The 27583-nt window shown below is 50.9% G+C and overlaps 1 protein-coding gene across 3 annotated transcripts in view; it reads left to right on the plus strand.

The window, feature by feature from the left end:
* The first annotated feature begins 11977 nt into the window (after nucleotides 1–11977).
* Nucleotides 11978–27583, plus strand: part of LOC141126634 (protein sel-1 homolog 3-like) — a 173811-nt gene continuing 158205 nt past the window's right edge. For 2 of the 3 annotated variants that reach the window (XM_073612556.1, XM_073612558.1), the window contains exons 1-5: nucleotides 11978–12148; nucleotides 15204–15466; nucleotides 16815–17349; nucleotides 18143–18269; nucleotides 25220–25341. In XM_073612556.1, coding sequence (XP_073468657.1) covers nucleotides 15410–15466; nucleotides 16815–17349; nucleotides 18143–18269; nucleotides 25220–25341 — 841 coding nt within the window. In that variant the 5' untranslated portion in view covers nucleotides 11978–12148; nucleotides 15204–15409. The remainder of the gene's footprint in view (nucleotides 12149–15203; nucleotides 15467–16814; nucleotides 17350–18142; nucleotides 18270–25219; nucleotides 25342–27583) is intronic. The other variant, XM_073612557.1, reaches the window with a different exon arrangement.

Raw genomic sequence — 27583 nt, forward strand, 5'->3', positions numbered from 1 at the left:
AGATCCGTGAGGAGATAGCGGGGGTGAGTTGGGGAGTGGAGAGATAGATCTGTGTGTCATCAGCATAGAGGTGGTATTGGAAGCCATGGGAGGTTATCAACTGGCCCAGGGAAGAGGTATAGAGTGAGAATAGGAGAGGCCCAAGGATGGAGCCTTTCTTTAGGGGGTGAGGCTTCTTGTGAATAGGGCACTGACAATTAGGGTCTTTATCTCTGTCACCCGAATCACTCTGGTGAGCAGGAGAGGATACGGGTAGTAAGATGTCTGTCCTTTTAACAGATATTGCTCTATTAAAGTCTCTATGTTTAACTGCTATGTTATCATACATTGATGAAGATGATGATGATGAAGCAGGAAAGTTGGGTTCAGTGAAGCTGAAGCTGGGATCGTTTCTCATCCAGGCTTGATCACTGATGAACCTGCAAAAATATGCGAATGGAAGAAAAGATACGTTATAGTCTCTTGTGTACCTTGAGCCCTGTTGTGCCCATTTCTCTTGCAGGCCGTATGGCAGTTTAGACACCACTGGATTGACACCATGGGCAGTGTCCAGGAAGCTTAGTCCAGGTAGATGTGGGTCTGTCTTTGCCAACTCCAGCTCCATGAGAAGATCACTCAGATCTTGGAGTTTGCGATAGTCTTTGTTCCCTATTTTTGGGGAGTTTTGCAGTCTCTTGAATAGAGCGCATTCTATGGCTTCAGAGCTAACATAGGCTTGCTCAAGTCTTGCCCATGCAGCAACAAGACCTGCATCTGGGAGGTCAACATGCACTGTTCTCAGTCTTTTAACATGATCTGCAGATTCTGGCAACAGCCACTTAATGAGCAAATCAAGTTCCTCCTTGGTATTAAGGTTCAGATCAGCAGTAGCAGCTTTGAAGGTTGATCTCCAGGCCCTGAAGCTCTCCGGACAGTCGTCAAACCTTGAGAGAGTAGTGTTAATGAGCTCACGGCGTACCATATATCTGGCGAAGTCATTCAAGTCTGATCTCTCACTCTTCGTGCCAAAGTAACTTTTGGAACCCCTCGGGTGTGAAAGTTCTCTGGTGAGATAGGGTGAGGTTTACCAGGATGAAATGATGTTGCAAGAACGTTTAACTGTGGTGTAGTCCCTAAGTCTTGTTCTGGCTGTGGCTTGAGCTGAGGCTTGTCACTGGAAGTCACCTTGTTGTCAGCAAGAGGTGATGCGGTTTGCTGCATAGATGCACTTGTGTTGTACACTTGAAGAGGCTCAGGCATTTGAAGCTGAGAGGTCCCTGTGTTGAGAGTCAGAACAGTGTTGTTAGTAAGACGTAAAGGAGATAACTCGGTATCATTGCAAACATTATGCTTTAGTACATATTCACTGTTGTGTTTGACTGGGTCTTGCAGTTCCGCTGGGATGGACCAGTCTGAGTTGGCACTTTCTCCCATCGTTTGTTCAAGGACTCTCAGCCTTGCTAAGGCAGCTGCTTCCTCCCTTTCCATTTGCAGAATCTTTAATTGGGAACCTGCCTCTGCGTGTTGAGCTTTCATCTTTGCCTCTACTTCTGTTTGTTGAGTTTTCGTCTTTGTTTCTATTTCTGCTTCCTTTCTGGTAAAGGAGCTGTAGCGCTGACAATATTTGTTTTTAAATATTTGTAATGCCGCGAGGTTGGTAAATTGGTATATGGCGCCATCTAGCTGCCAAAATATATAATTACAGCACCTTTGTATTTCTTTTATTGTTCAGAAGTTTGACATGGAAGTATTTTGTTTGTTTACATATGGACATTAACTTGACCTACCCACAATGCTCAGTGACTCCCACAAATCTCAGGGTGAAGAACTGCATTGTTGGCAGACTATAAAAAGGCTGGGAGCGGCCATCTTAGGCCTCTTGTTCCTGGGACGCGTGGCCGGCAGCAGGGCTCTGTGGGTGTGTGTGTGTCCCAGGGTCGCGGCCTATCCTGTGAAGCAGTGGAACAGCAGCCAGCGATCCTGTCATTGATCACAGTGTGCTGGAGCAGCAGAAGTAAACGTTCCGGAGACCCGTGAGGGAGGTAACCGAGGACTCCCGGTCATCAATAAGCGGAATAGCGCAACAGTGTGATTGCAACTCCATACACATTGAGAACTGTGAAGACACCCATCTGTCTGGATCCAGTGCAGACAGACACTCAAGAAGAAGATATCGGTCTAGAAATATCCCCAAAAGTGTTATCAACCAAGGTGCTCAGGAGAAGCAGAGGGAGGGTCTCGGTCAATGTTCGAAACAAGACAGCTTTGCCTGTGAAGATACCAGCAAGGATGCTGCTTGAACAGGCAAATCAAGCGACCCCGGTCTTGCCATGTGATATTGAAAGAGAACCAGAGGGGGAGATTCCCTTAGAAGACTTCTATCCGAAGAACACCTCTTTTCCCCCAGCTTGGATGGAGAGGGCCAAAGCCCAGCTCATGAGATGGAGAGAGGCTTTTTCAAGAAGTGAGTTTGATTTGGGGTATGCCAAGAGCGCTGAACACAGGATCCGACTGGAGGAAGACAAACCTTTTCGAGAAAGGGTCAGGAGGATCCCATTGGGAGATCTTGAGGACCTCCGAGAACAGCTGGCTGAGCTGAAAAGGACTGGTATTATCAGGGAATCCAGGAGTCCATACGCCTCCCCGATAGTGGTAGTGAGGAAAAAGAATGGGTTGTTACAGCTGTGTATTGACTATAGGACACTGAACCGACGGACCATTCCTGATCAATACACTACCCCTCGTATAGAAGATGCCTTACAGAGCCTGTCGGGGGCTAAGTGGTTCAGTGTGTTAGACTTGAAGAGTGGTTATTATCAGATCCCCATGAGTCCTGAAGATAGGGAAAAGACTGCCTTCATCACCCCCGTGGGGTTCTATGAATTCAACCGGATGCCACAAGGCTTGTCTGGGGCCCCGGCCACTTTTCAGCGGTTAATGGAGAAGACGGTAGGCGACATGAACTTGATTGAGGTGCTAGTTTATCTGGATGATATCATAGTGTTTGGCCGAACACACGAGGAACACGAAGAGCGACTGGAAAAGGTCCTGAGAAAACTACATGATGAAGGTCTGAAGCTTTCAATGGAAAAGTGTCAGTTCTATCAGCCCTCAGTGAACTATTTAGGACACATAGTGTCTGAAGAAGGAGTGGCAACTGACCCTAAAAAGTTAGAAGCTGTTACCTCTTGGCCCAGGCCCACAAATGTGACTGAGCTCAGGTAATTTCTGGGTTTCTGCTCCTACTATCGGAGATTTGTGGAGGGGTTTGCAAAAATAGCTCACCCCCTTACGGAGCTTTTGAAGAACCAAGAAGAGGCTGATGTCGGTTCAGATAAACTTGGGAAGCGGAAAGAAGGGCCCAGGATGAAGGAGGAGTCTATTCAGGATCAGTGGACTCCGCAATGCGAAGAGACATTCAGACAGTTGAAGTGGAGCCTTACCACTGCTCTGGTTTTGGCTTATGCGGATCCTGCCAAGCCCTATGACCTGCACGTGGATGCCAGCCGAGATGGGCTCGGTGGGGTGCTTTACCAGGAACATGATGGGCACTTAAGGTCCATTGCTTAAGTGAGCCGAAGTCTAGCCCCTGCAGAGAAGAACTACCCCACTCACAAACTTGAATTTCTGGCCTTGAAGTGGGTGGTGGTAGACAAGCTAAGAGACTACTTGTATGGTGAGGAATTTGTGGTCAAAACAGACAATAACCCCCTCATGCACTTGCTCACCACTGCAAAGTTGGATGCCACAGGCCACAGGTGGTTGGCTGCCCTTTCAGCATGTACCTTCAGCCTGAAATACAGACCTGGGGTGGGTAACAGAGATGCAGATGCGCTATCAAGAAGACCCCACTGTCACCTGAGCCCTCAAGAAGATTGGATTCAGCTTGCCCCAGAAGGGGTAAGAGCCCTTTGTAAAGGAGCGGAGCGGCAGGAGAAGGGTGGAGCCAGATCTGAAGAGGTTGGAGTGACTACAGCAGGGGTACCCAAGTGTTACTGTAATGTCTCTCAGATTGCACAGGAAGGTTTACTTAAGTTATCAAGAAAAGACCTTCGGAGAGACCAACAGGAAGATCCACTCTGTAGATTGGTACTGGAGGCTTTGGAGAGTCAGTGCCCTGGCCTACTTCTCAAGAGCACTCGAAGGGAAGCTCACTTGCTGCATAAGGAGTGGAGTCAGTTGCAATTACAACAAGGGGTGGTCTACCGAAGGGGCCCCTCTGAAGATCTTGAGGAGAAATGGCAACCTTTTTTTTGCCAGAGAAACATAGGGAGAAAGTGCTACTTGCTCTGCATGATCATCATGGCCATCTGGGGTCAGAAAGAACTCTTCAACTAATAAGAGATAGATTCTATTGGCCTTACATGAGGACGGAAATGGAGAGTTATTGTCACTCCTGCCATAGGTGTAAACAGAGAAAGACTTTGCCTCAGCAAGCTGCTCCAATGGGTCATCAATCAAGCCAGGGTGTCAGGGAATTTAGTAGACCAGACTGTGTGGACTGCACAGAGATAACCCAAAATGCATGTAAGTGAAAAAATAATGGTGTTTATTAAACAAGTGACAAGTAAGAGGAATATAAACAGTGCAAAACCAACCACAGACCCACAAACAACAAATAGTATATACAAGTAAATGGAGATACGGGAATCGTAAACAAAGCCAGGCCAAGGTCATACACAGGGAGGTCAGCAGATGGGCAAGGATGGGAAACCAGCAGGACAGGGAGAGGATGGATGGTTAAGCTGCAGGGCAGGGATCCAAGGGAATCAGGAGGGACAAGAACAGGATGGGCTAGGGATAGGGATCGGATCAGAGCAGAGCAGGACAGAAACAGGTTCACGATCAGGATACAGGCAGCAAGGTCAGGGCACAGGGAGAAAAATACCAAGGCGAGCCTGTGAGGGCTTGCCGGGTATTTATAGGGCTGACTATAATTGACTTCAAGTCACACCTGAGCGCAGGGAGTGTTGTCTGCTCCATACTGCCAGGATCCATCCGCTGGTGGATGTCACTACTGCGTGCCAAACGATATATCTTACCAGCGGATGGACCCTTTCCTGACACAGGGTCCAATGGATTTAGTCTGCATAGATTTCCTGTGTTTAGAATCCGACTTGAGTGGACAAGGAAATATTTTGGTAGTTACCGACCATTTTACCAGGTATGCTCAGCCCTTCTCCACTAAGGATCAAAAGGCAGTCACAGTGGCGAAGACGCTAGTGGAAAAGTTTTTTTATCCATTATGGCTTACCCCAGAGGATCCACTCAGATCAGGGCAGAGACTTTGAGTACGCTCATCAGGAGCTTATTGGATCTATTGGGAATTCAGAAGTCTAGAACTACCCCTTATCACCCACAAGGAGATCCTCAGCCAGAGAAGTTTAATAGAACCCTTCTCAATATGTTGGGGACTCTAACCTCGGAACAAAAACCCAATTGGAGCAAGCACATTACCACCCTGGTACATGCGTATAATAGCACTAAGAGTGATGTCACAGGATATTCACCCTATCGGTTGATGTTTGGACGAGAGGCCAGACTACAAGTTGACTTGGCTTTCGGAACTTCTCTGGACCACACTTCAGAGACCTCTCATCGAGGGTATGCCAATAGGTTGCGCAGCAGTCTGAAGATTGCTTATGAGAAGGCTCGGGCTATGTCCAAAAGCAGAGGGAGTAGAAATAAGAGGAACTTTGACCTCAAAGTAAGGATTCAAGATCTGCAACCTGGCGACCGAGTCTTATTAAGAAATCTAGGTATTTCAGGGAAACAAGCTGGCTAATTGCTGGAGGTCGCAGCCATACGTTGTATGTAGACAACTTCCAGGGCTCCCAGTGTTTGAAATTAAAGCGGAAGGAAGTGCTGGACCAGATAAGACTTGGCATCAGAACCACCTCTTACCCTCACCGAAGCAGTCAGGATAATCCCAGAGGAGGAGTTATCATCTACATCCACGACTGCACGTCGGCCTGCAACTAGGTCCCAGCCTAGATCCTTGATAACTGAGGATAATGTGGAGGAAGACATGGACATCAGCTGGTTGTGGTGGCCTGATACATCAGATGTTGAAAGGAGTGTTTCATTCCAGACAGAGAGGATAGTGAGGCCCTTAGGCCAGAAGCTCCAGAGTTTGTACCTTTGTCTGAACATTCTAAAGAATGTTTGTCTCCCACTAACTTTGAGGAACAGAGGACTGTAATAAAAGAAAACAGCGTCTGCCCAGAAGTAGTGGATCCACCGAAAAAACAAAGAGGAAAGAGGGACATTCGCCCACCGAAAAGACTAACATATGATACACTGGGCGAGTGTTCCGAAGTAGCTAAAGTCACCAGTAAAAGGAATGTCGAAGAGCCTAGTTCTCCCTCTGTCAATTTAGAAGGAGAGAGTTCCGTTTCACCCCTTGACACATCTGTATCTGATATTGAGGTGACAGTTGTGGGTACACAGAATAGCTTCCCAACACCTGAAAATTGGTGGGAAGCTCCACTGTCGGTTTTGTGCGCTCGCCTAGAGGCCAAAATGTGTGACAGAAGCAGGGTCTTGCATATCTTTGGGGACCAAAGAGTCAAAGCAGGGGGAGTATGTAGCGCTGACAATATTTGTTTTTAAATATTTGTAATGCTGTGAGGTTGGAATGGCGCCATCTAGCGTCCAAAATATTTAATTACAGCACCTTTGTATTTCTTTTATTATTCAGAAGTTTGACATGGAAGTATTTTGTTTGTTTACATCTGGACATTAACTTGACCTACCCACAATGCTCAATGACTCCCACAAATCTCAAAGTGTAGAACTGCATTGTGGGGAGACTATAAAAAGGCTGGGAGAGGCCATCTTAGGCCTCTTGTTCCTGGGACGCGTGGCCAGCAATAGGGCTCTGTGGGTGTGTGTGTGTCCCAGGGTCACGGCCTATCCTGTGAAGCAGCGGAACAGCAGCCAGCGATCCTGCCATCGATCAAAGTGTGCTGGAGCAGCAGAAGTGATCGTTCCGGAGACCTGTGCAGGAGGTAACTGAGGACTCCCGGTCATCAATAAGCAAAACAGCGCAACAGTGTGATTGCAACTCCATACAGATTGAGAACTGTGAAGGAGCGGAGACACCCATCTGTCTGGATCCAGTGTGGTGAGAGGGCTAAACGCCCAGAAGTTTGTTCCAAACTACAGCTGTGTCAAGGGGATTGAACAGGTTTAAGGGGTGTAAGATAACAGAGAACAGGCCCGATCAAAATCAGCAGCTCCTTCGGGGGTATCTGCTACAGAGCTTTGCACTTTTTTTGATTCCGCATCAGCACGGGCCTCTATTATCTTATCGCTTAATGTTGAACTTCTGGAGCGAGAGGATCTAGAAGAACGTGCAGTGCGCTTGGTTGATGTGGATCTGTGAGATCTGTCCTCCTGCAGTTGAGCAATGCGGAGTTCTGCCTTACACTGGGCTTTTTGCACTAAGAGATCCCTTTGTTGGTTTAGTGCATCAGTCCTGGTCAGTTCTGCTGAAGAGTCCTCCATATTACAGTCCTGCAAGAAATCTATGTATTTTGCAAACAGCCGCTGGTAGCATTCATACTCGGCAGATAGGCGATCTATAGAATCTCTTAGTTCAGCTGGTCGATCAATAAAGTGTACCAAAACTGACATGCAGTGTGAAATTCTGTCCCATAAGTCTGACAGATTGCTGGAGAACTCATCTCTAGTGGTTTCATAGTTTTCTCTGAGTTTCTGTGTAGGTTTTATTGTACGTTTGGGTCTTACACTCTGTTCAGCAATGTCTGCAGAATCTGCTCCCTGTACATCTGCAGGTTCAGAGGCATGATGAATCTGCGTTAATTCAGCCACAAAAGATTGCTCAGAGTCTTGTCCAGACATTTTTCATGTGTTTCCAAATGGTAGTGTCTCTTTAAGAAGACGAACAGCAGCTTAGACAGGTGGGGTAACAATTCAATGTGGAGAAACAGTTTTTAACATTCACATGAGGTGCAGTAAACCTGTGCGACCATGTGCTTCATAAGATGGCGGATGGCACTGAGCTTGATTGATTGCAGATCAGGCGCACACATATACACAGCAGGCTGTAGGAATTCTATACATCTTTTCACTATTCTGACTCCGATTGTTGTGCAGCGATTTATCCCTTGTGAGACCTCTATGTCCGGCCTGTATATGATATAATCACTGAGGATAATACTCATTAGATAGTTTGAACTCACCAAATACTGATTCCATCCACAAGATGCTTTTATTCTGAACATCAGGTTACAGCAGATGACAGGATACAAACAGATGAACAGGTTGTAGTATTTCTGCGGTCAAAAGATGATACTGTCTGTAGCTTCCAATACAGAATACATGTACCCTGCTACATGTGGCTTGTAGCTGCATCCATGACAGAGGATGTACAATACCAGGAAGAAGGGTGGAGCATTACATATAAAGGAAGTGAGTCATAACATAAGGGAAAAAGAACATAATAAAACAAGTGCATTACCACAAAAGGTCACTAGATGGCAGCATGTGAACTAAATATAAAACATCCATAGAAAATGGTTAGGAAACAAGCTATATAAATTCTGTGCCTCGTTGGGGCAGCACAAGCGTTCCCTCCCCACCTCCATCAATCAGCCTTCCCTCCCCACCTCCATCAATGAGCCTTCCTTCCCCACCTCCATCAATGAGCCTTCCCTCCCCACCTCCATCAATGAGCCTTCCTTCCCCACCTCCATCAATGAGCCTTCCCTCCCCACCTCCATCAATCAGCCTTCCCTCCCCACCTCCATCAATGAGCCTTCCCTCCCCACCTCCATCAATGAGCCCCCCCCACCTCCATCAACGAGCCTCCCCTCCCCACCTCCATCAATGAGTCTTCCCTCCCCACCTCCATCAATGAGCCTTCCCCCCACCTCCATCAATGAGCCTTCCCTCCCCACCTCCATCAATGAGCCTTCCCTCCCCACCTCCATCAATGAGCCTTCCCTCCCCACCTCCATCAATAAACCTTCCTCTTCCTCACCTCCATCAATAAACCTTCCCTCCCCCACCTCCATCAATAAACCTCCCCTCCCCACCTCAATCGCTGAGCCTTCTCTCTCCACCTCCATCAATGAGCATTCCCTCCCCACCTCCATCAATAAACCTACCCTCCCCACCTCCATCGATGGGACTTCCCCCCACCTCCATCAGTGAGCCTTCCCTTCGCACTTCCATCAATGAGCCTTCCCTCCCCACCTCCATCAATCTGCCTTCCCACCTCCATCAATAAACCTTCCCTCAATCAATGGGCCTCCCCCCAACTCCATCAATGAGCCTCCCCTCCCACCCCCACCAACGAGCCCGCCCCCTCACTTCCATCAATGAGCCTCCCCTCCTCTACCTCAATAAATGAGCCTTCCCTCCTCTACCTCCATCAATGAGCCTTCCCTCCCCACCTCCATTAATGAGCCTTCTCACCCCATCTACACCAATGAGCCTTCCCTCCCCACCTCCATAAATTAGCCATCCCTCCCCACCTCTAGCAATGAGCCCCCCACCTCCATCAATGAGCCTTCCCTCTCCACCTCTATCAATGAGCCTTCCCTCCCAACCTCCATAAATGAGCCTTCCCTCCCCACCTCCATCAATGATCCTTCCCTCCCCACCTCCATCAATTAGCCTTCCCTCCCCACCTATCAATGAACCTTCCCTCCCCCACCTCCATCAATGAGTCTTCCCTCCTCACCTCCATCAATGTGCCTTCCCTCCTCTAACTCCATAAATGAGCCTTCCCTCCCCACCCCCATCAATGAGCCTTCCCTCCCCATCTCCATAAATGAGCCTTCCATCCCTACCTCCATCAATGAGCCTTCTCTCCTCACCTCCATCAATGAGCCTTCCCTCCCCACCTCCATCAATGAGCTGTCCCCTCCCCACCTCCATCAATGAGCCTTCCCCCCTCACCTCCATCAATGAGCCTTCCCCCCAGCTCCATCAATGAGCCCCCCCCACCTCCATCAATGAGCCTTCCCTCTTCACCTCCATCAATAAACCTTCCCTCTCCACCTCCATCAATAAACCTTCCCTCCCCACCTCAATGGGCCTTCTCCCCCACCTCCATCAATGAGCCTTCCCTTCCCACCTCCATCAATAAACCTTCCCTCCCCACCTCCATCAATGAGCCTTCCCTCCCCATCTCCATCAATGAGCCTTCTATCCCCACCTCCATCAATGAGCCTTCACTCCCCACCTCCATCAATGAGTCTTCCCTCCCCACCTCCATCAATGAGCCTTCCCTCCCCACCTCCATCAATGAGCCTTCCCCCCACCTCCATCAACGAGCCTTACCCCCAGCTCCATCAATGAGCCCCCCCACCTCCATCAATGAGCCTTCCCTCTTCACCTCCATCAATAAACCTTCCCTCTCCACCTCCATCAATAAACCTTCCCTCCCCACCTCAATGGGCCTTCTCCCCCACCTCCATCAATGAGCCTTCCCTTCCCACCTCAATTAATGCCCCCCCCACCTCCATCAATGACCCTTCCCTCCCCACCTCAATAAATGTTACTTCCCCCCAAAATCCATCAATAAGACTCCCCTCCCACCCCCACCAATGAGCCACCCACCTCACCTCCATCAATGAGCCTTCCCTCCCCACCTCCATCAATGAGCCTTCCCTCCCCACCTCCATCAATGAGCCTTCCCCCCTCACCTCCATCAATGAGCCCTCCCCCCAGCCTCATCAATGAGCCTTCCCTCCCCACCTCCACCAATGAGCCTTCCCCTCTCAGCTCCATCAATGAGCCCCCCCACCTCCATCAATGAGCCTTCCCTCTTCACCTCTATCAATAAACCTTCCTTCTCCACCTCCATCAATAAGGCTTCCCTCCTTACCTCCATCAATGAGCCTTCCCTTCCCACCTCCATCAATGAGCTTTCCCTTCCCACTTTCATCAATAAACTTTCCCTCCCCACCTCAATTAATGCCCCCCCCCACCTCCATCAATGAGCCTTCTCTTCCCACCTCCATCAATGAGCCTTCCCTTCCCACCTCTATCAATGAGCCTTCCCTCCCCACCTCCATCAATGAGCCTTCCCTCCCCACCTCCATCAATGAGCCTTCCCTCCCCACCTCCATCAATGAGCCTTCCCCCCCACCTCCATCAATGAGCCTTCCCTCCCCACCTCCATCAATGAGCCTTCCCTCCCCACCTCCATCAATGAGCCTTCCTTTCCCACCTCCATCAATGAGCCTTCCCTCCCCACCTCCATCAATAAACCTTCCCTCCCCACCTCAATTAATGCCCCCCTCCTACCTCCTTCAATGAGCCTTCCTTTCCCACCTCCATCAATGAGCCTTCCTTTCCCACCTCCATCAATGAGCCTTCCCTCCCCACCTCCATCAATAAACCTTCCCTCCCCACCTCAATTAATGCCCCCCCCCCACCTCCATCAATGAGCCTTCTCTCCCCACCTCAATCAATGGTACTTCCCCACAAAATCCATCAATAAGCCTTCCCTCCCATCTCCACCAATGAGCCACCCACCTCACCTCCATCAATGAGCCTTCCCTCCCCACCTCCATCAATGAACCTTCCCCCCCCACCTCCATCAATGAGCCTTCCCTCCCCACCTCCATCAATAAGCCTTCCCTCCCCACCTCCATTAATAAGCCTTCCCTCCCCACCTCCATCAATGAGCCTTCCCTCCCCACCCCATCAATGAGCCTTCCCTCCCCATCACCATCAATGAGCCGTCACTCCTCACCTCCATCAATATACCTTCCCTCCCCCTACCTCTGTCAATCGGCCTTCCCCCACATCCACAAGGCTCCATTCACACTCCAGGATCTTTTTTTTCATAAAAGCGACGGTTTTTTTCAGTTCAATAACAGCTTCTAGAAATTAAAGGATCAGCAGGAAAAAAAAAGGAGTGTGGTCTGTGAGATTTACAGAGGGCGGGGCATGACCCAGGGAACACGCTGCCAGCAATTAGAGGAGAAGGAGGCTGGTGGAGGGTGTGGCTACTGTGAGGATTTAACCATCCAGAAGGTGATCAGTCAGTAAACTTCTCCTGGTTCACCGGTGTGTCCTTCTACATCTGACCCCAGTTCTCTTCCATTCTAGGAGGACGTCGCTGAGTCACGTAGAGCAGAGAATCAGACTAAACCTTCTACATCAGGTTTTCATGGACCGCGAGTAGGTAAGACCATAGAATAAATATGACCATCGAATATAAACCTTTCAAGTGGGCAGTGTGATAAAATGGCACATAGCAATACTGGTCTTGACACACTACCCAACGCATCACCTGACATGGAATCCGACGCACTGTCCGACGCACTACCCAGCGCATCACCCGACACGCTATCTGACACACTACCCAGCACATCACCCGACATGGAATCCGACGCACTGTCCGACGCACTACCCAACACATCCCCGACGCTTTATCCGACGCACTACCCAACGCATCACCTGACATGGAATCCGACGCACTGTCCGACGCACTACCCAACACATCACCCGACATGGTATCCGACGCACTGTCCGACGCATTACCCGACACGCTATCTGACACACTACCCAATGCATCACCTGACATGGAATCCGACGCACTGTCCAACACACAACCCAACGCATCACCTGACACACTATCTGACACACTACCCAACACATCACCTGACATCGAATCCGACGCACTGTCCGACGCACTACCCAACGCATCACCCGACACGGTATCCGACACACTACCCAACGCATCACCTGACATGGAATCTGACGCACTGTCCGACGCGCTACCCAACGCATCACCCGACACGTTATCTGACACACTACCCAACACATCACCCGACATGGAATCTGACGCACTGTCCAACACACAACCCAATGCATCACCTGACATACTATCTGACACACTACCCAATGCATCACCTGACATGGAATCCGACGCACTGTCCGACGCACTACCCAACGCATCACCCGACACGCTATCTGACACACTACCCAACACATCACCCGACATGGTATCCGACGCACTGTCCGACGCACTACTTAACGCATTACCCGACACGCTGTCTGACACACTACCCAATGCATCACCTGACATGGAATCCGACGCACTGTCCAACACACAACCCAACGCATCACCTGACACACTATCTGACACACTACCCAACGCATCACCTGACATGGAATCCGATGCACTGTCCGACGCACTACCCAACGCATCACCCGACACGGTATCCGACACACTACCCAACGCATCACCTGACATGGAATCCGACGCACTGTCCGACGCACTACCCAACGCATCACCCAACACGCTATCTGACACACTACCCAACACATCACCCGACATGGTATCCAACGCACTGTCCGACGCACTACCCAGCGCATCACCTGACACGTTATCTGACACACTACCCAACACATCACCCGACATGGAATCCGACGCACTGTCCAACACACAACCCAACGCATCACCCGACACACTATCTGACACACTACCCAACGCATCACCTGACATGGAATCCGGCGCACTGCCCGGCGCACTACCCAATGCATCACCCGACACGCTATCTGACACACTACCCAACGCATCACCTGACATGGAATCCGGCGCACTGCCCGGCGCACTACCCAATGCATCACCCGACACGCTATCTGACACACTACCCAACGCATCACCTGACATGGAATCCAACGCACTGTCCGACGCACTACCCAACGCATCACCCGACACGCTATCTGACACACTACCCAACGCATCACCTGACATGGAATCCGAAGCACTGCCCGGCGCACTACCCAACGCATCACCCGACACGCTATCTGACACACTACCCAACACATCACCCGACATGGAATCCAACGCACTGTCCGACACACTACCCAACGCATTACCCGACACGCTATCTGACACACTACCCAACACATCACCCGACATGGAATCCAACGCACTGTCCAACGCACTACCCAACGCATTACCCGACACGCTATCTGACACACTACCCAACACATCACCCGACATGGAATCCAACGCACTGTCCGACACACTACCCAACGCATTACCCGACACGCTATCTGACACATTACCCAACACATCACCCGACATGGAATTCGACGCACTGTCCAACGCACTACCCAACACATTACCTGACACGCTATCTGACACACTAACCAACACATCACCCGACATGGAATCCGACGCACTGTCCGACGCACTACCCAAGACATCACCCGACACGCTATCTGACACACTACCCAACACATCACCCGACATGGAATCCGACGCACTGTCCGACGCACTACCCAAGACATCACCCGACACGCTATCTGACACACTACCCAACACATCACCCGACATGGAATCCGACGCACTGCCCGGCGCACTACCCAACACATCCCCGATGCTCTATCTGACACACTACCCAACGCATCACCCGACACGGAATCCGACGCACTCTCCGACGCACTACCCAACGCATCACCCGACACGCTATCTGACACACTACCCAACACATCACCCGACATGGAATCCGACGCACTGTCCGACGCACTACCCAACGCATCACCCGACATGGTATTCGACCCACTGCCCGGCGCACTACCCAACTCATCACCCGACACGCTATCTGGCACACTACCCAATGCATCACCTGACATGGAATCCGACGCACTGTTCGGCGTCCCAGAGTTCTCCCTTATGTCAGAGTCCCTAGAGTTCTCCCTTATGTCAGAGTCCCCAGAGTTCTCCCTTATGTCAGAGTCCCAGAGTTCTCCCTTACAGTGTAAGGGAACTCCGCGAGTTCAGTTGTAAAAGGGGAACTCTGTAGACTCTGATGTAAAGGGGGACTCTTGTGATTAATGTCATATGATTAGAAATGTTATTTAATAGCAAAATATATGTATAGTTTAAACTATAAAAAAAATAGCTGTGCGCTTCTAAAGTGTTGGGGTTTTATTTGAAGAAAAGGTGGGAACTCTCCAAGAGATGGAAGGTTTACGGATGGAGAGTATTCATTATCTTCTCTGGTGGGTCATTGTGTCGGGTCACTTTAAGAATGACATTGTTTTCTTTTCCCTGTCATCAGTCCTGTGTGGTGACCCCCCCCCCCCCCGCAGGGTGCTTTGGCCGCCTGGCTTTTATTGTCTTAGTCTTTACGGTCGGTTTAGTGACTTTTCCCGGATATAAGAGGTTAAGCTGACTTCATAACTTTATCTGATGTTTGTTTTAACTCGTTCTGCCTCCCCAGCAGGTTCCACGTATCCCGGTGTGTATTCTGCATCTGACAGGTGCTGACGACGTGCCAATACCAGAATATCACCAGCTACCGATACCGGCCATCACTGGAGAACCACCCACCTCCCAGACTGGATCTATCCCGAATTCCATGAATTTCCATAATCCCGGAACATCCAGAAAGTGGACATGTGAGTGTCCCCAAAAATAATATCCATCATGGCGCCTCAATGGAGAGTCCAGGAGACCCTTCTCAGCTGCCTCCTCCTCTGCCAGGTATGGTTCTCTGTACAGCACCACGGTATATGTCAGAGCTATATAAATGTATAATAATAATAGTGTGCGACTGTGGGGGGACATTAGAGTGTAAGCTCCTCTGTACAGAGACTGATGTGACTGGGGGGGAGGGAACATTAGAGTGTAAGCTCCTCTGTACAGAGACTGATGTGACTGTGGGGGGAGGGAACATTAGAATGTAAGCTCCTCTGTATAGAGACTGATGTGACTGTGGGGGGAGGGAACATTAGAGTGTAAGCTCCTCTGTATAGAGACTGATGTGACTGTGGGGGGAGGGAACATTAGAGTGTAAGCTCCTCTGTATAGAGACTGATGTGACTGTGGGGGAGGGGACATTAGAGTGTAAGCTCCTCTGTATAGAGACTGATGTGACTGTGGGGGGAGGGGACATTAGAGTGTAAGCTCCTCTGTACAGAGACTGATGTGACTGTGGGGGGGAGGGGACATTAGAGTGTAAGCTCCTCTGTACAGAGACTGATGTGACTGTGGGGGGAGGGGACATTAGAGTGTAAGCTCCTCTGTATAGAGACTGATGTGACTGTGGGGGGAGGGGACATTAGAGTGTAAGCTCCTCTGTACAGAGACTGATGTGACTGTGGGGGGGAGGGGACATTAGAGTGTAAGCTCCTCTGTATAGAGACTGATGTGACTGTGGGGGGAGGGGACATTAGAGTGTAAGCTCCTCTGTACAGAGACTGATGTGACTGTGGGGGGAGGGGACATTAGAGTGTAAGCTCCTCTGTATAGAGACTGATGTGACTGTGGGGGGAGGGGACATTAGAGTGTAAGCTCCTCTGTACAGAGACTGATGTGACTGTGGGGGGAGGGGACATTAGAGTGCAAGCTCCTCTGTACAGAGACTGATGTGACTGTGGGGGGAGGGGACATTAGAGTGTAAGCTCCTCTGTACAGAGACTGATGTGACTGTGGGGGAGGGGACATTAGAGTGTAAGCTCCTCTGTACAGAGACTGATGTGACTGTGGGGGAGGGGACATTAGAGTGTAAGCTCCTCTGTATAGAGACTGATGTGACTGTGGGGGGAGGGGACATTAGAGCGTAAGCTCATCTAGTACAGAGACTGATGTAACTGTGGGGGGCATTAGAGTGTAAGCTCCTCTAGTACAAAGACTGATGTAACTGTGGGGGGCATTAGAGTGTAAGCTCCTCTAGTACAGAGACTGATGTGACTGGCTCAGTGATCTCTGTACAGCACTGCGTTATATGTCAGACATATATGAATGTATAATAATAATAGTGTGTGACTGTGGGATGATATTAGAGTGCAAGCTCCTCTGGTACAGAGACTGATAGTCTTTCTTTGTCCAGTCCTGTTGGATGCAGGTCATCACCTCAGAGACTTCAGCCCCAACCCCAACCAAGTCTTACATTGAGTTCTTTGACCCACCAAGGACTTTGTCTGATTCTTCAGTCATAGAAATCCTGTATCAGTGCCAGTCAGACCAGGTGGTCCATGTAGATGTTCTGGCATCTTCCATTACGAAGTCGCTGGTTGGCATATTTAAAAGACGTTGGATTTGCAGGCCCGATGGTACAGAGAAGATTCGGGAGATCCACATAAACTTTCCAGATCAGATGGTCTACAGAGAGGACTGGATCCTCCGCCGACCCATCTATGTCACCAATGTTCTTCTCAGAGCCTGGATCTCAGATTATCCCATTGACCTCAACATGCCAGACAGATTCTCCTATAGGAATGGAGTGGCCAGAATTCTGCATGAAATAGAAATCCCGACACCCAATAGTCGGCCATACAAAGACCATCGGAAATGTCCGCAATGGGACCAGGATGTATTGTGGAAGGTCAGGATGGAAAAAGTGCCACAGTGCCCAGCTGAGGAAGGTAATTTCTACAGACCTTTACTATCACTCTGTTACTACCTGTACCATTACTACCTGTAATACTTCCTGAGATACTATATGTATTACTATCTGTATTACTAGCTCTATTACTAGCTGTATTACTCTCTCAATTACTATCTGAATTATTACTTATTAGGGGTTGTTGATGAATGCCCCTTGCCTTTATTCATTCTATGTGACGTCTCTGCTGATATGTGACGTCTCGGCTGATATGTGACGTCTCGGCTGACACATGATGTCTCGGCTGATATGTAACGTCTCGGCTGACACGTGACGTCTCGGCTGATATGTGACGTCTCGGCTGACATGTGACGTCTCGGCTGATATGTGACGTCTCGGCTGACATGTGACGTCTCAGGTGATATGTGACGTCTCAGGTGATATGTGACGTCTCGGCTGATATGTGACGTCTCGGCTGACATGTGACGTCTCGGCTGACATGTGACGTCTCGGCTGATATGTGACGTCTCGGCTGACATGTGACGTCTCGGCTGATATGTGACGTCTCGGCTGATATGTGACTTCTCTGCTGACATGTGACGTCTCGGCTGACACGTGACGTCTCGGCTGATATGTGACGTCTCGGCTGATATGTGACGTCTCGGCTGACCTGTGACGTCTCGGCTGACATGTGACGTCTCGGCTCATATGTGACGTCTCTGTGGAGGTCGGTGATATAAAACATAACAGAAGAATCTTCTTTGTCTGGCAGTATATTTTATGGCACACTATATTGAATAAGCGCACCACTCCACTTTCTTTTTTTCCGGTAGAAGTCATCCGTCTTCTCCCGTTCCTCTATGCTTGTACCGGGGAAGGTTTTGGCATTGTGAGGAGACCGGAGCCGTACCTGGACCCCACACTGGAGCGCCAGAGACAGTACAATGCAATGGCACCACGGTAAGTACTAAAAGTGGACCTGTCATTTCCTCTACAAGTCTACATATACATTCCTGACAGCCAATAGCATAGCTGTCTATAGAATCTCTACCTTTATCACTCAGTCCCCCCCCCCCCAGTGATAAGACTGTACATTGTAACCTTGTAGCAAGTCACAAGGTGGGAGTCTGGGAGTCTGTAGCAATCTGAATGTTACATTTAAAATCCTGCAGTAAATACATTGAAAAGCTTTTCTTCTGAAGATGCTATCTGCCTGGCTGCCATGCTGATCCAATGTAATCATACTGACTGGGAACAAATATACAATTGAAGGGTCCTGACTTTCCTCTGTGACTCAGAAATGGATGAAGCCAGAAGCAGCCGGGCAATGAGCATTTTAAGAAGGGGTTCAGCAATGGCAGTCCCCATATCTCAGTACGATTCCCCTTTAAATGATTACAGGTGTGTGAGGTGATTGAGTTCTTTCAGATAGAGAGTCTAACCTTAAGGTCAGAGGTCACACAAAACCCCCAATCCTCATAGTCGGCCTCCCGGGAGAAATGAAGAAACTAGGGGAACCATCATCACCCCCCCACCCTCCTGATGCCTAGACCCTAGGGTGACTCTGACGCCTGGACCCTGAGGTGATGCTGACGCCTAGACCCTGAGGTGACGCTGACGCCTAGACCCTATGGTGACGCTGATGCCTAGACCCTAAGGTGACTCTGACGCCTGGACCCTGAGGTGACGCTGATGCCTAGACCCTAAGGTGACTCTGACGCCTGGACCCTAAGGTGACTCTGACGCCTGGACCCTAGGGTGACTCTGACGCCTAGACCCTGAGGTGACGCTGACGCCTAGACCCTAAGGTGACTCTGACGCCTAGACCCTAAGGTGACTCTGACGCCTGGACCCTAAGGTGACTCTGACGCCTAGACCCTGAGGTGACGCTGATGCCTAGACCCTGAGGTGACGCTGACGCCTAGACCCTAAGGTGACTCTGACGCCTGGACCCTAGGGTGACTCTGACGCCTAGACCCTGAGGTGACTCTGATGCCTTGACCCTAAGGTGACTCTGACGCCTGGACCCTAAGGTGACTCTGACGCCTAGACCCTGAGGTGACGCTGACGCCTAGACCCTGAGGTGACTCTGACGCCTTGACCCTAAGGTGACTCTGACGCCTAGACCCTGAGGTGACTCTGACGCCTAGACCCTGAGGTGACGCTGATGCCTAGACCCTGAGGTGACACTGATGCCTAGACCCTAAGGTGACTCTGACTCCTGGACCCTAAGGTGACACTGACGCCTAGACCCTGAGGTGACGCTGACGCCTAGACCCTGAGGTGACTCTGATGCCTTGACCCTAAGGTGACTCTGACGCCTAGACCCTGAGGTGACTCTGACGCCTTGACCCTAAGGTGACTCTGACTCCTAGACCCTAAGGTGACTCTGACTCCTAGACCCTGAAGTGACTCTGACGCCTAGACCCTAAGGTGACTCTGACGCCTAGACCCTGAGGTGACTCTGACGCCTAGACCCTGAGGTAACACTGACTCCTAGACTCTAAGGTGACGCTGACGCCTAGACCCTAAGGCGACGCTGACGCCTAGACCCTGAGGTGACTCTGACACCTAGACCCTAGAGTGATGCTGACGCCTAGACCCTGAGGTGACTCTGATGCCTAGACCCTGAGGTGACACTGACTCCTAGACCCTAAGGTGACGCTGATGCCTAGACCCTGAAGTGACTCTGACGCCTTGACCCTAAGGTGACTCTGACTCATAGACCCTAAGGTGACGCTGACGCTTGACCCTAAGGTAACTCTGACGCCTAGACCCTGAGGTGACGCTGACGCCTAGACCCTGAGGTGACTCTGACGCCTTGACCCTAAGGTGACTCTGAAGCCTAGACCCTGAGGTGACTCTGACGCCTTGACCCTAAGGTGACTCTGACGCCTAGACCCTAAGGTGACGCTGACGCCTAGACCCTAAGGTGACGCTGACGCCTAGACCCTAAGGTGACGCTGATGCCTAGACCCTAAGGTGATGCCTAGACCCTGAGGTGATTTTGACGCCTAGACCCTGAGGTGATGCTAACGCCTAGACCCTGAGGTGAGACTGACGCCTAGACCCTAAGGTGACTCTGACATCTAGACCCTAAGGTGACTCTGACGCCTAGACCCTAAGGTGACTTGACACCTACACCCTAAGGTGACCCTGACACCTACACCCTAAGGTGACGCTGCACCTAGACCCCAAGGTGACGCTGACGCCTAGACCCTAAGGTGACGCTGACTCCTAGACCCTAAGGTGACGCTGACGCCTAGACCCTAAGGTGACGCTGATGCCTAGACCCTAAGGGGACACTGACACCTAGACCCTAATGTGATGCTGACACCTAGACCCTAAGGTGATGCTGACGCCTAGACCCTAAGGTGACGCTGACGCCTAGACCCTAAGGTGACACTGACACCTAGACCCTAAGGTGACGCTGACACCTAGACCCTAAGGTGACGCTGACGCCTAGACCCTAAGGTGACACTGACACCTAGACCCTAAGGTGATGCTGACACCTAGACCCTAAGGTGACGCTGACGCCTAGACCCTAAGGTGACACTGACACCTAGACCCTAAGGTGACGCTGACACCTAGACCCTAAGGTGACGCTGACGCCTAGACCCTAAGGTGACACTGACACCTAGACCCTAAGGTGACGCTGACACCTAGACCCTAAGGTGACGCTGACGCCTAGACCCTAAGGTGACGCTGACACCTAGACCCTAAGGTGACGCTGACGCCTAGACCCTAAGGTGACTCTGACTCCTAGACCCTGAGGTGACTCTGACGCCTTGACCCTAAGGTGACTCTGACTCCTAGACCCTAAGATGATTCTGACTCCTAGACCCTGAAGTGACTCTGACGTCTAGACCCTAAGGTGACTCTGACGCCTAGACCCTGAGGTGACTCTGACGCCTAGACCCTGAGGTGACACTGACTCCTAGACTCTAAGGTGACGCTGACGCCTAGACCCTAAGGCGACGCTGACGCCTAGACCCTGAGGTGACTCTGACACCTAGACCCTAGAGTGACGCTGACGCCTAGACCCTGAGGTGACTCTGACGCCTAGACCCTGAGGTGACACTGACTCCTAGACCCTAAGGTGACGCTGACGCCTAGACCCTGAAGTGACTCTGACGCCTTGACCCTAAGGTGACTCTGACTCCTAGACCCTAAGGTGACGCTGACGCCTAGACCCTAAGGTGACTCTGATGCCTAGACCCTGAGGTGACTCTGACGCTTGACCCTAAGGTGACTCTGACGCCTAGACCCTGAGGTGACGCTGACACCTAGACCCTGAGGTGACTCTGACGCCTTGACCCTAAGGTGACTCTGACGCCTAGACCCTTAGGTGACTCTGACGCCTTGACCCTAAGGTGACTCTGACGCCTAGACCCTAAGGTGACGCTGACGCCTAGACCCTAAGGTGACTCTGACACAGATCTGTACGGTCATTACCAGGACACAGGAGAGGGTTCTCTGTACAGATGGTGACACGTATCTGTTGATCTGATCATACGATAAGGAAGACAGGACAGACAAGACTTTCCACACTTGGAGGAGGAAGGTGAAGACATCAATGAAGAGCAAACATTACAAGTCAGCTTCATTGAATTACAAAGTTTCCCCCAGGTTAGGAGGTCAGGAACCCAAATCCATCCAGCTGATCCCCTGTGTGATGATCTGCATAGTGCAGTGTTTGTGTGTGTGTGGGGGGGGGGGTACAGCTGGTCCTCGTGATTTGTCGGGTGCAGTGTGTGGGGGGGGGGGGGGTTAGACAGGTGGCCCTCAGAATTTGTCAGGTGCAGTGCGGGGGGTAACAGCTGATCCTCATTAATTATCCGGTACGTTGGGGCGGGGGGGTGGCCCTCATGATTTAGGGGGTGCAATGGCTGTGGGAAGTTCTGAAGGTATGAGGTATTTAGATGTTTTGATGTATGGTTTAGCAAAAGAGGCAGGGAAAGCATGGGGCCCCTCAGGAGCAGTGGGTCCCATGCAGTCCCCCAAATCTCCCCAGTATGGGCCCCTGGCTGTGGCTAGCCCAGGAGTTGCCACTCTCTGGGTTGTAGAATTAGATATGTCTTCTGATTGTTGGCAACTAAGTGATCTGGAAAAGCACAGTCAATGCGTAGGTGACCAGCGTGGTTGGAGGGATCAGGATGACGATTGATCTCTGACTCACTTTAACTCTCAGAGATTTCCTCCACCTAGCATGACTAATCTTTCCCAATCTCACAAGTCTCCACTAATCTTCCCCAATCCCATTCCACTAAACCTCCCGAATTCCACCCAATCATCTCCAGATAACGAGACATCAATGTACTGAGGGATTCTCTATGGAATCCAGGTATCTCCTTAAAGGGAAACCCCAGAACCCTAACCCTAAGGACACTGCTGGGGATGCCTGCAATATGACTTTCAGCTCTGTGCAGATTTCTGGTAGCAACCAGACCACCACTGGGGACTTTAGCTGGAGGTAGCTGATTGGTGGGATCTGTACAGGGGATGACCACCACTGGGGATGTTAGCTGGAGGTAGCTGATTGGTGAGGTCTGTACAGGGGATGACCACCACTGGGGACATTAGCTGGAGGTAGCTGATTGGTGGGGTCTGTACAGAGGATGACCACCACTGGGGATGTTAGCTGGAGGTAGCTGATTGGTGGGATCTGTACAGGGGATGACCACCACTGGGGACTTTAGCTGGAGGTAGCTGATTGGTGGGGTCTGTACAGGGGATGACCACCACTGGGTACTTTATCTGGAGGTAGCTGATTGGTGGGGTTTGTGCAGAGGATGACCACCACTGGGGACTTTAGCTGGAGGTAGCTGATTGGTGGGATCTGTACAGGGGATGACCACCACTGGGGATGTTAGCTGGAGGTAGCTGATTGGTGGGGTCTGTGCAGAGGATGACCACCACTGGGGACTTTAGCTGAAGGTAGCTGATTGCTGGGGTCCGTGCAAGGGGATTACTACCAATGGGTACTTTAGCTGGAGGTAGCTGATTGGTGGGATCTGTACAGGGGATGACCACCACTGGGGAATTTAGCTGGAGGTAGCTGATTGGTGGGATCTGTGCAGGGGATGGCCACCACTGGGGACTTTAGCTGGAAGTAGCTGATTGGTGGGATCTGTGCAGAGGACGACCCTCACTGGGGACTTTAGCTGAAGGTAGCTGATTGCTGGGGTCTGTACAGGGGTTGACCACCACTGGGGACTTTATCTGGAGGTAGCTGATTGGTGGGATCTGTAAAGGGGATGACCACCACTGGGTACTTTACCTGGAGGTAGCTGATTGGTGGGGTCTGTGCAGAAGATGACCACCACTGGGGAATTTAGCTGGAGGTAGTTGATTGGTGGGATCTGTACAGGGGATGACTACCACTGGGGATGTTAGCTGGAGGTAGCTGATTGGTGGGATCTGTACAGGGGATGACCACCACTGGGGATGTTAGCTGGAGGTAGCTGATTGGTGAGGTCTGTACAGAGGATGACCACCACTGGGGACATTAGCTGGAGGTAGCTGATTGGTGAGGTCTGTACAGAGGATGACCATCACTGGGGACATTAGCTGGAGGTAGCTGATTGGTGGGATCTGTACAGGGGATGACCACCACTGGGGACTTTAGCTGGAGGTAGCTGCTTGGTGGGGTCTGTACACGGGATGACCACCACTGGGGATGTTAGCTGGAGGTAGCTGATTGGTGGGGTCTGTACAGAGGATGACCACCACTGGGGACTTTAGCTGGAGGTAGCTGCTTGGTGGGGTCTGTACAGGGGATGACCACCACTGGGTACTTTATCTGGAGGTAGCTGATTGGTGGGGTTTGTGCAGAGGATGACCACCACTGGGGACTTTAGCTGGAGGTAGCTGATTGGTGGGATCTGTACAGGGGATGACCACCACTGGGTACTTTATCTGGAGGTAGCTGATTGGTGGGGTCTGTGCAGAGGATGACCACCACTGGGGACTTTAGCTGAAGGTAGCTGATTGCTGGGGTCCGTGCAAGGGGATTACTACCAATGGGTACTTTAGCTGGAGGTAGCTGATTGGTGGGATCTGTACAGGGGATGACCACCACTGGGGACTTTAGCTGGAGGTAGCTGAATGGTGGGGTCTGTACAGGGGATGACCACCACTGGGTATTTTAGCTGGAGGTAGCTGATTGGTGGGATCTGTGCAGAGGACAACCCCCAATGGGGACTTTAGCTGAAGGTAGTTGATTGCTGGGGTCCGTGCAAGGGGATTACTACCACTGGGGATGTTAGCTGGAGGTAGCTGATTGGTGGGGTCTGTGCAGGGGATGACCACCACTGGGGACTTTAGCTGGAGGTAGCTGATTGGTGGGATCTGTACAGGGGATGACCACAACTGGGGACTTTACCTGGTGGTAGCTGATTGGTGGGATCTGTACAGGGGATGACCACTGGTGACATTAGCTGGAGGTAGCTTATTGGTGGGATCTGTACAGGAGATGACCACCACTGGGGACTTTAGCTGGAGGTAGCTGATTGGTGGGATTTGTGCAGGGGATGACCACCACTGGGGACTTTAGCTGGAGGTAGCTGATTGGTGGGATTTGTGCAGGGGATGACCACCATTGGGGACTTTACCTGGAGGTAGCTGATTGGTGGGATCTGTGCAGGGGATTTCTACCGCTGGGTACTTTAGCTGGAGGTAGCTGATTGGTGGGATCTGTACAGGAGATGACCACCACTGGGGACTTTAGCTGGAGGTAGCTGATTGGTGGGATCTGTGCAGGGGATTACTACCACTGGGGATTTTAGCTGGAGGGTGACCATGTTCTGTTGTGGAATAGAGAAGCCCATTCATGTATATATCTGTCTGTGTGATTTGTGGGGAAATCTCAGGCTGTATATACAGTATATTGATATCATGTTGTCCCACAGCTGCAGCTTCTCCATCTGGCTGTATGTGACGGATCTGTGTCCAGTCAGTCTCTGTGGAGTGTTCTACCATCTGGACGACAACAATGACTACGTCACCCCGGCTCTGCTGATGGCAAAATCAGGTAGGACCAGAAATGTGAGAGAAAACAGAGGGGGGAGGGGGGTAGAGAGATAAAGGTGATTAAATCACCTGGACCAGATGGCTTACACCCACGGATCCTACATGATTTGATTGTAGCCGTATTAGTGCAATTGTGACAGAGAAAATTGAGTACTGTCCGTGATACTTTTTTTATTTGCACTAACATACAATTTTTCAGGACAAGCTTTCGGGGTATGTCCCCTTCTTCAAGGTCCAAGCAGTACTGCTTGGACCTTGAAGAAGGGGACATAGCCCGAAAGCTTGTCCTGAAAAATTGTATGTTAGTGCAAATAAAAAAAGTATCACGGACAGTACTCAATTTTCTCACCCACGGATCCTAAAAGAATTGAGCTCTGTTATATCAAGGCCAATGTATCTAATTTTTAGGGACTCGATAATGACTGGAATGGTACCACTGGACTGGCACAGGGCCAATGTGGTGCCCATTTTTAAAAAAGGATCAAAGTCGTTACCAAGTAACTATAGACTTGTTAGTGTAACTTCTATAGTCCGGAAGATACTGGAGAGTTTAATAAAAGGTCACATAGATCCGTTCTTCTAAGTACTGTAACAGACAGCATGGATTCATGAAAGACAGAAGTTGTCACACAAATCTGATTTCTTTTTATGAGGACCTTGGACAGATGGGTGTCTGTGAACGTGATATACTTGAACAGAGGGGTGGCTGTGGACGGGGTATACTTGGACAGAGGGGTGGCTGTGGATGTGGTATACTTGGACAGAGGGGTGGCTGTGGTCATGGTATACTTGAACAGAGGGGTGGCTGTGGACGTGGTGTACTTGGACAGAGGGGTTGCTGTGGTCATTGTATACTTAAAGGGAGGGGTGGCTGTGGTCGTGGTATACTTGGACAGAGGGGTGGTTGTGGATGTGGTATACTTGGACAGAGGGGTGGCTGTGGTCATGGTATACTTGGACAGAGGGGTGGCTGTGGACGTGGTGTACTTGGACAGAGGGGTGGCTGTGGACATGGTATACTTGGACAGAGGGGTGGCTGTGGACGTGGTATACTTGGACAGAGGGGTGGCTGTGGACATGGTATACTTGGACAGAGGGGTGGCTGTGGACGTGGTGTACTTTAATGGAGGGGTGGCTGTGGACGTGGTATACTTGGACAGAGGGGTGGCTGTGGAAGTGGTATACTTGGACAGAGGGGGCTGTGGATGTGGTATACTTGAAGGGAGGGGTGGCTGTGGTCGTGGTATACTTGGACGGAGGGGTGGTTGTGGATGTGGTATACTTGGACAGAGGGGTGGCTGTAGACGTGGTATACTTGGACAGAGGGGTGGATGTGGACATTGTATACCTGGACAGAGCGGTGACTGTGGACGTGGTATACTTGGACAGAGGTGTGGCTGTGGATGTGGTATACCTGGACAGAGGGGTGGCTGTGGATGTGGTATATTTGGACAGAGGGGTGGCTGTGAACATAGTATACTTGGACAGAGGGGTGGCTGTGGACGTGGTATACTTGGACAGAGGGGTGGCTGTGGATGTGGTATACTTGGACAGAGGGGTGGCTGTGGACGGGTATACTTGGACAGAGGGGTGGCTGTGGACGTGGTATATTTGGACAGAGGGGTGGCTGTGGACGGGTATACTTGGACAGAGGGGTGGCTGTGGAGGTGGTATACTTGGACAGAGGGGTGGCTGTGGACGTGGTATACTTGGACAGAGGGGTGGCTGTGGACGTGGTATACTTGGACAGAGGGGTGGCTGTGGACGTGGTATATTTGGACAGAGGGGTGGCTGTGGACGTGGTATACTTGGACAGAGGGGTGGCTGTGGACGTGGTATACTTGGACAGAGGGGTGGCTGTGGACGTGGTATACTTGGGCGGAGGGGTGGCTGTGGACGTGGTATACTTGGACAGAGGGGTGGCTGTGGACGTGGTATACTTGGACAGAGGGGTGGCTGTGGACGGGTATACTTGGACAGAGGGGTGGCTGTGGACATGGTATATTTGGACAGAGGGGTGGCTGTGGACGGGTATACTTGGACAGAGGGGTGGCTGTGGAGGTGGTATACTTGGACAGAGGGGTGGCTGTGGACGTGGTATATTTGGACAGAGGGGTGGCTGTGGACGTGGTATACTTGGACAGAGGGGTGGCTGTGGACGTGGTATACTTGGACAGAGGGGTGTCTGTGGACGTGGTATACTTGGACGGAGGGGTGGCTGTGGACGTGGTATACTTGGACAG

This window comes from Aquarana catesbeiana, linkage group LG02, assembly GCF_042186555.1.
Source record: "Aquarana catesbeiana isolate 2022-GZ linkage group LG02, ASM4218655v1, whole genome shotgun sequence".
NCBI classification, from domain to species: Eukaryota; Metazoa; Chordata; class Amphibia; order Anura; family Ranidae; genus Aquarana; species Aquarana catesbeiana.